General features: G+C 41.8%; 2 protein-coding genes across 2 annotated transcripts in view; both read left to right on the plus strand.

Annotated features, from left to right (window-relative positions):
- The first annotated feature begins 619 nt into the window (after window positions 1–619).
- On the plus strand, window positions 620–3,364 carry LOC123979663 (SRA stem-loop interacting RNA binding protein). Its single transcript, XM_046063700.1, has 4 exons — window positions 620–894; window positions 1,857–1,915; window positions 2,149–2,256; window positions 2,886–3,364. The coding sequence occupies exons 1-4, from the start codon at window positions 825–827 to the stop codon at window positions 2,952–2,954; spliced, it is 306 nt and encodes a 101-aa protein (XP_045919656.1). The 5' UTR covers window positions 620–824; the 3' UTR covers window positions 2,955–3,364.
- Window positions 3,365–4,023: 659 nt separating this feature from the next.
- The window catches only part of adck1 (aarF domain containing kinase 1), a 96,519-nt gene continuing 87,857 nt past the window's right edge, over window positions 4,024–12,685 (plus strand). Inside the window, exons 1-3 of the mRNA XM_046063694.1 lie at window positions 4,024–4,269; window positions 5,314–5,450; window positions 7,593–7,676. Coding sequence (XP_045919650.1) covers window positions 5,322–5,450; window positions 7,593–7,676 — 213 coding nt within the window. The 5' untranslated portion in view covers window positions 4,024–4,269; window positions 5,314–5,321. The remainder of the gene's footprint in view (window positions 4,270–5,313; window positions 5,451–7,592; window positions 7,677–12,685) is intronic.

The raw sequence follows: 12,685 nt of genomic DNA on the forward strand, positions 1-12,685 counted from the left end.
GTTCGATCTAGATTTCAGTTATTTCTGTTGTTTCCTAGAATGAAAGAGGTTCATTTCAAAACAATTAATGATATTTATATATATATTCATAATGAATTTTTAAGAGTAACGTTTAATTTAGATAGCAATGTATGTACGTTTTCTCAGACTGGCAGTGAATCTCAGGAACATCTTTTCTACAGCTGTAATGTTGTTTAAAAAATGTTTGGACAGAATATATGATTGGTTAGGTACAAAGAATGTAATGGCTGTTATTACCATAATGTTACGTTTGGGTGTTTTATGGAAAACAAAGATGTTGAGTTCTTGTGTAACTGAAATTGTATTTTCATTATAGCAAAATTTTATATTCATAAATACAGATTTTTTAAAGCTGCCCCAAGTTTATAGTATTTATAAATGATTTGAAGATTTTCTTTTTTTTTCCAGTTGTTGAAAAAACTGGAACAGAAGACTCTGAATGACTTCTTTGTATTTTGTTAAGCTGTTTGCTGCTTAGATTTAATATTAGGTTTATTTAATAGTACTAAAGATGCCTGTTTGTTGTTTGAACACTGTCAATAAAGTTTTTTTTATTAAGAAAAACTTCTGGTCTTGGCCATGACGTAATCGGATGTAACTGACATTTCTGTTCCGGAGCTTTTTCGGCTAAATTATTTTAACAAATTTAGACGATATACATGAACTCGATTAAAAGCAGATCAGCACGCGTATCGAAATTAGACCTAACATTGCTTTTCAACACATTGTTCCGTAACATAACTGGCCACTCTGCATCACGTGATTTGATGTCATAGGTCAGAGTAGTATACCAAGGGCGAAACATGGCGGCGGCGACGTCCAAGAAAGTTTTCGAGGTCTTCGTGTCTAAAATACCCTGGACTATAGCCAGCAGTAAGTCCATTCAGTTGTTCAAATTATCCGTAATAACGCGCCTGTAGTCACTCTCTTCATTTTGTATCCGGTGTTTTGCTGTAACGTCATGCAGCCGTCACCTCTGTTCCACTCAGGAGCCGATGCTGCAACACACAGCCTCTGCATGTGAGGACAGCGCGTGATGTGAAAATGTCATTAAAAGACAAACTTAGCAGAGCTTTCCTGAAACACGTAGAGCCGTTTTTCTATTCGCTATCTAAAACATCGAGCAACGTTCACTCAGGGGTTTATGCAGTTTGTGGTGGCGTTTAGCTGTAAAGTTACCGGTGTTATGCCGAGTTTTGCCTGCCTGCCGAGAATTGCGTGCACCTCCAAATAATGCTTTTAAACTCTATAATATTCTTTGTGGGCTTCATCAATGGTGAGAAATGATTCGAAGTATATATTGTATGAACGCTTAGTCTTTAATATTTTAATACACTTAGTAGAAGTACCATTCCTTGACATTCAGTAGGTGCATGCAATTCTCGGCAGGCAGTCAGACTGTGGGCCTCCCCTCAGACAAAGCTTGGGAAAGGCGCCCCCCTTAATTTACTTGCTCAGTTTCTCAATAACCTGTATACCTGTCATGGTCATGTTATTTGATCCCTAAACACTCAACAGTTGAGCCAAGATAGCCTAATATTGCTGTTTGACATAACTTCAGACCTCAGCAAATACATGGAAATGGTCTGTTGTAAGGCATTTACTAGTGTGACTGACTCCGATAAAGGACCAAAACAATTGTATTTCTGAACTCTTTCCACTCATAGGCTATACTTAGTGATCTCCTTTTGATAACGGTATATAAATGAGAGGTAATAATGCCGTAACACTCTTAGTAGTTCAGGCATGAAGACATTAGTTCAATCAAAAGTAGGAGTCAAAGCAAACAAAACGTTTGTGCTGGAGAACATGACATGTTCCTGTTTGTTTTTCAGAGGAGATGAGGGAGTACTTTGGACAGTTTGGCCCAGTGAAGAAGTGCCTTCTACCATTTGTAAGTTGTCCCAGCATTAGGATGACTGAATGACGTGTATATTTTTTTGAGGGCGCTCTTCCTTCCAGCAGCCATTGAGTTCCTTTTTTTCCAGTATGGTGCAAACATTAACATACAGAGACTTAAAACTCTTTGAGTTATCCATCCCAGTGAACACCATGTTTGGTTTTACACCTGCAAACTCTTGCAGGAGTTGCGTGTGTGTGTTTGACTGTGTGCTGTGTGTTCATCAGGATAAAGAAACAGGCTTCCACAGAGGCTTCTGCTGGATTGGATTCTCAACAGAGGAAGGACTGAACAATGCACTTCAGAAGGACCCACACATGCTGGAGGGAGCCAAGGTAAAAGTAACATTCTCTCTATCACTAAGCACACGACCTTGTGGGCATTGAAGTCTTCATTAACACAACAAAAACTTTAGATTGCTGGGGTTCTTTAAAAGATAATGCCTTAAATACCCGACCAGGGTCAGGGTGTGTGCTTGCTATGTCAGGTTCATGTCACTCTGACCTGCAGCTTGTGTTGTATTTATTTTATTACTCTTTTAAAACAGTAAACATTTCTTTTTATTATTATAGATGTGTGGTGGAATGAATGAATTCACTTTCCAAATCATCAAAGTCTTGTGATGATGGTCAAAGCTCTGTTTTATGTTGAATCAGCTTATGCTCTCTTCAAACGGTGACATGAGTCTTTCCATTGTTATAAGAAAAGTTAACAATATATAATATATATAATAAATATCATTCACCTCCCCTTGAACTGTTAAATTTTTATAGGATTTAATCGCAGTGGATACAATTTAGACTTATTTTGCAGCACATGTTAACACATCAGCAGATAGAAACCTAGGAAAAAAATGTAGGCTGAAAAGTATGTTTTTAGAAATCATACTGAACATTTAATTTTTTTTAAATAACATTAGGCCAGACCTGGAAATATATAACTGATTCCGCTGTTTGTTTTTCAGCTCCAGGTTCAGAGGAACAGGCGTCCGTTTGCGGGGCAGAAGTCAAACAAAGACAGTGAATATGACTGAAGCTCTGTGGTTCTGCTGTGTGGATGAGACGGACAGAGATGTGCTATTGTCATTCTCAGGCCCAGATTCACTAAGACCGCGTTTTCTTCTTCCTGCCTCAGCTGCTTCATGTGAAACTTTTGCACTTCTGTTTGGGCCATAAGGAACACTTCGATCAGTACACAGCGATGGTGTGTATTACCAGAGAGCGTTCCTCGTACACCGTCGGTGAATTTGGGCCTGAGCGTTACGGACACTGTCTCAATGGGTTGTCCAGTAGTAATGTCTTTATTTATTGTCAGTGATAGTGTTGTACTTCCTGTAACCATCCTGTCCCACACCATCTACAGTACATACTTTAATGCTAACATGAAAGGTTTATGAAACATTCACACATTTCCAGTGTATGGCAATAAAAACAGTGTTTAAGACTTGTGTGTTATGCTGTATAAACACTTTTACTTGAGTAAAGGATCCAAGTACTTTCTCCACCACTGCTTTAGCCAATCAAGCCAAACAATGGGTTATAGCTGATTTGTGCTGGTTAAACCACCAGCAGACAAACAGGCTCTTTAATGGGTGTTGAGGTGAATTTTGAAGAAACTCATATTTTCTCTAACATCGGCTCTTATTAATCTTATGGTTCCTTAAAAATGACTCAACATGTTCAATAAAAGGTCATCTTATTACTCCTCAGGTAGCCTTCAGTGTGAAGCTTTTGATAAAGCAAGTCACAGATGTATAACAGCAATGCATTTGTTTCTGTGGCTTAATTGGATCTTAGTTGGCTTTCTTCTTTTTGACTTCTTGACATTGTGAATCTTTCCTTTGAGGTCAGACACTTGAGGAAAACTGCAAAGAAAGGAAGCTGTATGCACACTTTTTTGTTTAATCCTAAATCCTGATTTTAAGTCATGTTTTCCATTTCTTTCTTTTATCACACGTTGTTATCATAGACTGTATATAAAAAGGTTATCCAGCCTTTTAGTGTCTGTTTTGGTGAACAGCTGACCACCGCGTGTGACGCGTGTGGAAAAACGTCATCATGGTGGGCCGAAGTGTAGTTTCCGTTTATCGTAAACAACGACAGTCAACCCGTACATTCTCGCACTGACGCACACACACAGACTTATTGAGATGGAGACATAAAGATCATCTTTATATCGGAGCATCGGGTGAGTCCGGTTGCAAATTTAAATTTTGTTGCCGCCTTCATCTCCAGCAATACTACATTAACCAGAATTCTTCGCGCTGACGTCGAAAACTCGTTAAAAAGGTCTAAGAAAACCCGGTAACTGTCAGACAACGCGTGTGGAAACCGGAGACACTGTTTAAGGTAGGTAACATTAGTGGTTCCACATGTCCTTTTCGACAGCTGAGGGTTCCGTGCGGGTTTCTGTGGCAGTGTATCTGTTGTGGTGTTTGTCCGCTTAAACACGCGACCCGTCTTTGCATAACAGACGCAAGAGGCGTTTAGGTAACGTTAACTAAACCGCCGCGTAACGTCACTCCACATTAATGTGCTCTTTTACAAATGAGCTTTGACTTGAGACGCCTCCAAACCACAGACTCTAAACTCGAACCAAAACCCAACAATCGGTGAACACGTAAATCTTCCCGGTTTCGCACATTCGGTTGTGCGCGAACACAGTTTGTGGGAGAGACCGGAGAACTTCTTGCTTTGACAGTAAATGACTGCCTCTAGCTCTTTTGGGCGAATGCCGAAGTGAGACGTGTGTTCTGGTGATGTCCAAAATGTTTTGTGTGCAATTTAAATACACCCAAGTGTGACGGCACAAGCAAGAAGACGTTTAACTGGCAAATGTATGAATGCAACATGGTCATCTTGTTTATTAACCCGTTCGTGCATGCATTATGCCTACACCTTTTCTCACTATCTTTTATTTTGAAATTAGCATCATGCATCATTTGCATTATTATAAAATATCTGTCTTAGTGATGTTATCAGGATTCCTTCAGCTTGGGTTTGAAGCAGTGGAGATGTGTTAATTTAATCTACACGTTCCTACTTATCACTTTGATCATGAAGGTCACACAAGTCTATGAAGTATAGCGTTCAGGCTACAATATAGAATAGAACTGAGTATTGTAGTAGGTTATATAGTTTAAAGAATATTATAGACCCAAGACGAAACTGTTTGAGGGGTAGGACTGAGAGAAAACACGTTTATCTGAGCAGTGATTTTGCCCTGATGTGTATAAGGGCATCGTTGCAGTGAATGGTGATGGCCAAAGATGAACCCATGACTGTGTTCTGATGCATGTTTTCAGCACATTACACTTTTCTTCTAACCTCTGTCACTTTGTGAAATAGTTGTCTGTAAGGACTTACTCTTCATATTCATTCCTCCTCCCGCAGTGCCTCTGATGGCTGGTCGACTCCTCAGAGTCTCTCTGACCACAGCTGTGTTTGCCTCTTCTGGGTTTTACCTCTATAACAGACGGCTGGACTTCAATGACCTCAGTGTCATCCGCTTCGGGCGAGCTGCAGCCACCGTGAGTTACTGCACACCTCTACCCTGAGAGTCTTGATTTGGGGATTGTGGATTTGATGCACAGTTTAGATGTTTTATGCATTTGTCTCGATGCTTTAATACTTTGTTGGACATTTGGTCAGTTTTTGCACCCAGGGGCCTGTGCCTTGAGGCTTAGTGGTAATAACTCAGGGTTTTTTTGAGGTATCATGGAACAGGCTCAGTGATCTGGGCTAGATCACCCTGATAACCTATAGAGCCCGACCAGTTTATCTTTTTGCAGATTATCGGCTGATATAAAATACTTGCAGATATATCTGCATTGGCGTTTATAACAGCTGATATGTGACTATTAAAAAGAGAAACAGAGTCGGATCCTCCCCTCATGTCATGAGTGCTGAATAGTTTGCCCACCAGAAGGCACGCTGCAGCTCCTCGGTTAACAACACTGCAGAACCACAGAACAGAACATCAGCTGACCGCAGTCTACCATGAGCCACTGTGAGAAGCTCCTGGGAGCTCTCACACTTAGTGTTTTATAGAAGTAACAGAGTGCTGGGATAAACTAGATGTGAAAATATATATATATATATATATATATCTTTTTATTTTATTTTATTTTTTTTTCAGCTATTCAGGAGAGAGTCCTGTTTACCATTAATTAGGGCTGGACAATAAAACAATAACGATATAACAAATGTTCAATATATATTCAATAAACGTTTGATTTTATTCACTTATATGAAACATGAATTTGGACCTAATTGTTTTATAAAGATGTTTATTTTGTTGAGGAAAAAGGACTGAAAAAAATCTTTTACTGAATTTTACTCGTGCATAGTTGTTGACAAAGATTTTTATCATAAGTGTTTTGAATGTTCTACCTCAGATCGACCTCAGAAGTGACCCACTTTTTGGCCTCAGAAAAGTTTAAACCACAATTAACCATCAAGTTTTTTCCACTTTCACTCAGAAGCAAAAATTAGCCTTTAAACTTGAAAGAAATAACGATTTGATACTTATCGTGATAATTAACGATGAAACTTTTTATCGTTTTTAACATGTTTGGCCGTATTGTCCAGCCCTGCCATTAATATTATAGCAGTGACATGAGATTTGATATATGGTGGTAGTAGTAGTAGTAGTAGTAGTAGTAGTAGTAGTAGTAGTAGTATTTTGGTATTTTTTTTTATAGTTTCTGTTTCGCTGGCCCCCACAATACATACACTATTTAATGTTCATTAGTAATAGTACTCATAAGGCTACATAATTTATAACAAATCCGATATTTGTAAATTTTTTTTCTGTAGTTTTATACATTTGACTGTTATTTATTGAAACTTATAACAATAAAAAAGTTTCCTTTGAAACTGCATTATGTCATGGTATCTTGGTATGGTCTCAACATAACATGGTAGTGATAATCTTTGTTAATGTTATGCTTTTCTTAAAATAAGGGTGAAAAAAGAATATTGGCTGATATATTGGGAAATTGTAATTTAAAATCCTCAAATATCAAAATCGACATCAGACTTCAGCAGACCGCAGTCTACCGGAGGTCAGAGCAGGCGCTACGGTGTGTAGCTCCCTCCACTGCTTGTTTGGGTGGGTGATTTGCAGGCTACCCCTCCTGTGACCCAGCGATCTGCCGACGCTGAAAGTCGTGTAGTCTGCACGAGCCTTTACAGAACTCCCTATCAGTGACGGATAGCTCTGAAACAAATGCAAGCTAGACCTGTCTTACTTTTCCCTGTTACATCAATTAAGCCCCCTAAGAATATTCTACACTCTTCTACCACTCACCAGTATCCAAAAGCACACTGCGGTCTCTGAATTTCTATCCCACTGGATTGGCTGCAGTTTAGACTTGAAACCTGCTTTTGGAGACTGGACATCTGAGTGAACAACATTCTGTTACTGCTGTCGAAGTTATGCTGCTTTTTCTTAGTTGTATAGTTTAGCCAATCCTCCATCCTGTCACTCAACCCTTTCAAATCCATGTCATCCAATTTATAACAGCTGTTACACGTTATAGCTGATACTGTCATTGTTATTCCACAGTGTGTCTTTTGCTCCTTTTATGATTGTTTGTACAGTAGTTGTCAAAAAGTCTAACTGCTAACTCGTTTTTTTTTTAACACGTCACTGCTCTGTTTGTCTGCAGACGGCGGCCATCAGCTACGACTACCTGACCGCTTTCAAACATGTGGAATATGGCACAGAGGAGTACTGGGCCCTCAAGTCCAAGGTAGATAAACACGCAGGTGTTTTCCATACAGGAGGGGATACTTGTGCTGAGTCAAGCTGTGGGCAACTGAGACCCCTTTCACTGCAAGGTGAAAGGGGTTGATGATGAGCTGGAGGTGTGCTGGATTGCACAAGCCGCAATTCTAACTGCTCACTGTGGATGTTTCTTCTTTTTCTGTTCCATCCCAAATAGCGCACAATATGTACATATCTTGTTGTGTAGACCAATTTTTATTGAGCAAGCTCTGTTAACTCAGCGACAAACAAATCACTTTAGCTATATTTTTAAATGTAAAGCATAATAAACTGTCCGGTTTGCACTAGCATGAAATTAACACCGCTCATATACAACTGTGATATGATTGGGGAGTAATAAGCAAACAGGCAGGTATCTGAACAAAAAACAACTATAAAAGTGTTGATAGATTTGAGTTTTTGCAACTTGGGGCAGAGGAATCAAGCTGTAAACACAACATTGATATATCGATACCTTTTAAAGTAGATATGGGGACTGAGTGTTTTAGCATATAGTTGCTTCTTTCGACAGCCAAGAAACATTGTAATTCTTTTTGAGTGTGTTTGTGTTCATCTGCTGAATCAAAGTCCAACACCCGCTGCCTTTTGGCTCTGGTTTGGTCTCCACCAACTCCTGAGAGAAATATCTGGCTCTTACGCCGCTAAATGCTCCGCTGTGCTCACCAGCGAGTCTCTAACTGTCTGTCTGCTGTCTGGTGCTGAGCAGGTAGTGAGCACTGAAAATAGCCGCCTCTGCTCCTGGGAACCAGGGGCCTGTTCTACGAAGCAGGATTTGAGCTTATCCACATAACTTCTTGGTAAACCCTGGGTTTTCAGCACCACGACGGCGGTTCAGTTCTTACCGGGGTAGATCGCCGTGGTAACTTGCTGAGCGCCTAACCTGCTCTGGAGCAGGTTGTGTTCCAGATAAGAGGGGAAGAAAAAAAAAACCCTCCTAAAAACCAATCAGCTCTCTTGGAAAATGACATCACCATCTGTGGGAGATCCCACAGACTGTTTTATAGGCTGCTTTATGTTTGCTGCTGTGATACGGAGTCAAAATCATCCTACAGAGACTGACTGAAGCACTAATGCCTTGTGCTTTTAAGATATGCCACACAGCTTTGAATTAGCCTGTTTTTGTATATTTTATTTGTACCCAAGTCCGTTCCACACAGCCTGTCGCAACTGTAAAAATAAATGGGTGTCATTTTTCTTATGTAAGGATGAGTATTATGAGCATATAGTTTGGCAGGCCTGTTGAAATTAAGTTTAATATGAATGTGTTTTTTTAAGGTTAGTATCTTATATTATAGAGAGTGGTGATGTACCGCCCCACTTTTTGCTGTTTGGACGCAGGTAATGTGGGGGGAATTAAAATGTTGATCTTTCGACCACTATTTGAGCAGTTTGGATATTTTGTTTCGTTGCTTTATGAAGTTAATTAAGAGCAATGTTTGGAACATTTGAGTGTTTTAGAGAAATTAATCCGATTTTTGAAGAGACCATTTCTTGAAATGAGTTGGAACGACCACTTATTCAATGCCTGAGGCTTTCAGTGTCGAAACAGACCCACAGCCGAGCTGAAAGAATAAGGCTATAATTGTCACGCACGCAAGACCCATCTAAGGAACATATTCAAATTATAGGCTAAGCCTGTTCATTTAGGCGTTCACACTGTCTGCGATATTCTGTCATCCTGCATGTTTCAGCTGCAGCTGTGTTACTTTAGACTATATCATTATTTGTCTAATATTAGGCTATAGTTTGCTCAGTTTTTCTAAAAGATGCTGCTCTGCTGCATGTAGACTTGTCCAGGTTTGTGATTGGTCATCTGCTGCTAACACCGTCGCCTTCACGTGAACAAGCTCATGCCTGGATAGGGAAACCCTGGGTTGACTTACCGGCTTGATAACCAGCTTCTTGTGACTGTTTATCGTGATGGCGATTGTTAGGGTTAGTGAAGCCAGATGAAAAAAAGATATCCTGGGTATGTTGAACTGGCTTCTTGTACAGGCCCCCAGGTTGATGAAAGTGCTGAGAGTGAACCAAAATAGTCAAGTTTCCAGCCAGAAAAATCAAAACGATGAATTAAAAGATTCTAAAAAGCTTTGAAGAGCTGAGGGGAACGGCAGAGTAGGGGATACATCTCTGTGGGTTCATCACTACAGAAGACACCTTTCAGCAGCCCCCTGCGAATCCCGCGTGCGAGGTCGGGCAAATGAGAGAGAGAGCGAGCGGAATAACACGACAGCGAAAGCCAGCGGAGAGAAACACCAGCAGCAAGTCCCAGCCCGGCAGCAAACGCGCCGCTTAGGTCACCGTGCACCCGCCAATAAAAGTCCGCCGTCTCCCCAACCACCGGAAAAAAACTAAGGCCGCCGGCGCCAGCCGACTTCCCCCATGCCCAGCACGGCAAACCAGCAACGAGGCAAAATCAACCAGCTCAGCTGCATGCCACCACCAACCCACCCACCCGTAAAGGGCCAAGAACTCCAGGCACAAGCCCAGAACAAACCGGAGCACAGCCCTGCCCCACACCCACACTGCACATCCTGAAAACTAACTATATACCTCAGCATCCAGAGGGGTCCAACAACTGGCCGACAGAGAAATGGGGAAGCGTGGATCCGAGGCCAACGAAGCAAAACAGGGACGCAAACTGGTCCCTCCAAGCCAACGAGGAAATGCCTCCCCCGGACTCCAATGCACAAACTAAACGCCCAGCAGCCATCCAGAGACCCTGCCCGGGGAAAAAGCACAATGCATCAAGATGCATCGACAATCGGCGCACAATCCCACCGCAGCCCTCCAAACCGCAACTGGATCAACCCGCGCAGCACCCAGAGACCCACACCCCCAGAAGCCAGGGCACCCCGCGACCCCCCAAAGCGCAAAGGTCCCGGGGGAAGCTGTACCCCGCCCCGAGGAAGAACAGCAGAAAGCCGTGCCGGGAAGCTCCCTTCCGCCAGGGAGCGATAACGCGGGAGAACCAGGCCAACGGTCCCCCAGCCCAGCCAGAGGCATCCCTCCCTACAGTGCAGGCAGTGACAGCAGCCCCCGAGGCCGATCTCATCCCCGGACAGGGGCCCAGCCCCCCCAGTCAAGCACCCCCAAGGAGGAGCACCAAAACCTACCCCGACAACACCGGCCATGTGATTTTCACATTTGAGATTAACCTCAAGTAGACATGAGACTGTTTTTACAACATCAGATTGCATTATTATTCACAGTCCAATCCACCAAACAGGGTCATGTTTGTAGGGGAAATCCTACTAGTAAGATAAAGGTAATAACAGTAAAAGTCAGCTGATATGCATTGAGTGATTTGTGCTGGCGTTTGTTTAAAGGCCACCGTTCAGTCAGGATCACGCAGGAGTCTCTGCTGGAAAGGTCAGAGACCACCTGCTCTGACAAAAAGTGCAAAGAAGGCTCTGCTGCACCAAGAGAGCTGCAGTGAACCCTGAAGAGCATGGTTACGCACACACACACACACAGACACTGTACAGCCCCTTGGGCCCTGCTGGTCAAGCCTGGCTACACATGCTGATTAGAATTAATGCATGGTGCTGATTTAATACAGAGAGGAGGCTAGCCTCCTAATTATTATGAAGTCATAGAGGTGAGGCGACAGCACAGCAGCTCCACGCTTGTTTGGAGTCTTTATGCTGCTGACTTTTCCTGCAGTGTGATTGTGTGTCTGAACAGAGGACAGGAAGGAGAAATAACAGTTGACCGACAGGGAGGACAAATCACGGACTGAAAACTGATTCCAGTTGTTTACATACGATGGATTCTGAGGTGATGCGTTACGTGTTACACTAACCATTTACATGTGTAACCAAGGACTAAGTAATAAACTGTTTAATGTATGTTTAGCTATTTGCTCTGTAGCAGCTGAACCAGTGCTGTGTAATGTGCTACAGTAATGTGAGAACCTTTCAGTAATGACTCGTGTAATTGATTAGAATTTGAAATTCAGTAATCGGCATGTTTGCTGTCTTACTGGGAGTTAGACAGTTATTAATTCATCAGTATGACTTCTGTTATCTGAATTAATCAACAAATTAAACACCAGTTTAAACAAAAAGTGAACATTAAAACCTTCATGAAGGTGGTATTTATTAAATCTGTCAGGTTAGACCACGTTATACTGCATTAGTTTGAGCTAGCTGGAGTGTAAATATCTGTACAAGCAACAGACTTAATATTCAAAGCCTTTGTGTCAGATCATGTCAGCGTTCTGTGACCTCCAACTGTATGTTTGTTTGTTCTCACAAGGGGAACATTTGACTGCACAGTTAATGAGCTCTTGTTTCTGCATTTCATCTTCCTTGTCGTCCCGTTAGTGTGTCACCCTGTGTTCATCTCTCAGTGGAGCAGCAGTGCTGCTTTCAGCCTCTCAAGAAGAGCTTCACTCAAAAGCCACTTAAGCAGGCAGTCTTCCAAGCTCATCAAAGGCCGCCCCGAGTGAACCGAGGGGCCATTCACAGCCAATTAGAGAGTGGAGGAACATGCCCCGCAATGAGAGAACAGATGGACTTCTTTTTAGAGCCCGACCAATATGGGATTTTTGAGAAATAGACCGATTTTGATATTTGAGGATTCAGCCGATTATTTTTTTTTTCTTCTATTTATCTTGAGGTAATCCCTCATCAAGATAACATGACATAATGCAGTATAAAAATAAGGTTTTGTTACTGTCATAAATAGTACTTTGAATAAATGTACAGCTGATTATGTCAGCTGTGTGTTGTGGTGGATTTGTGGTGCTCCAAACATGTGTTGCCAACAGGGGGGGTTCAGAGTGCCCTCTGGTGGACAAACTATGCAATGACAACACTCATAACATGATTGAAAGATCCGTGTTCCCTCTCTTTTTCTTTTTGTCTTTTTTTCAGCTAGATAAGTTCTGCTTTGATTTCCCTCAACCTCAGGAACATGCTGTTGCTCCACCCTACATTAATCACATATGTAACATAGCAAACACTTGAT

The sequence above is a fragment of the Micropterus dolomieu genome, linkage group LG11, assembly GCF_021292245.1.
Source record: "Micropterus dolomieu isolate WLL.071019.BEF.003 ecotype Adirondacks linkage group LG11, ASM2129224v1, whole genome shotgun sequence".
In the NCBI taxonomy this organism is placed as follows: Eukaryota; Metazoa; Chordata; class Actinopteri; order Centrarchiformes; family Centrarchidae; genus Micropterus; species Micropterus dolomieu.

What these genes read in the sequence shown, in the direction of transcription:
- LOC123979663 (XM_046063700.1), top strand. Translation starts at nt 825, where the DNA reads ATGGCGGCGGCGACGTCCAAGAAAGTTTTCGAGGTCTTCGTGTCTAAA. An exon ending in ACCCTGGACTATAGCCAGCA is followed by an intron (nt 895 to 1,856) that starts GTAAGTCCATTC and finishes TTTGTTTTTCAG; the next exon opens with AGGAGATGAGGGAGTACTTT. An exon ending in AGAAGTGCCTTCTACCATTT is followed by an intron (nt 1,916 to 2,148) that starts GTAAGTTGTCCC and finishes TGTGTTCATCAG; the next exon opens with GATAAAGAAACAGGCTTCCA.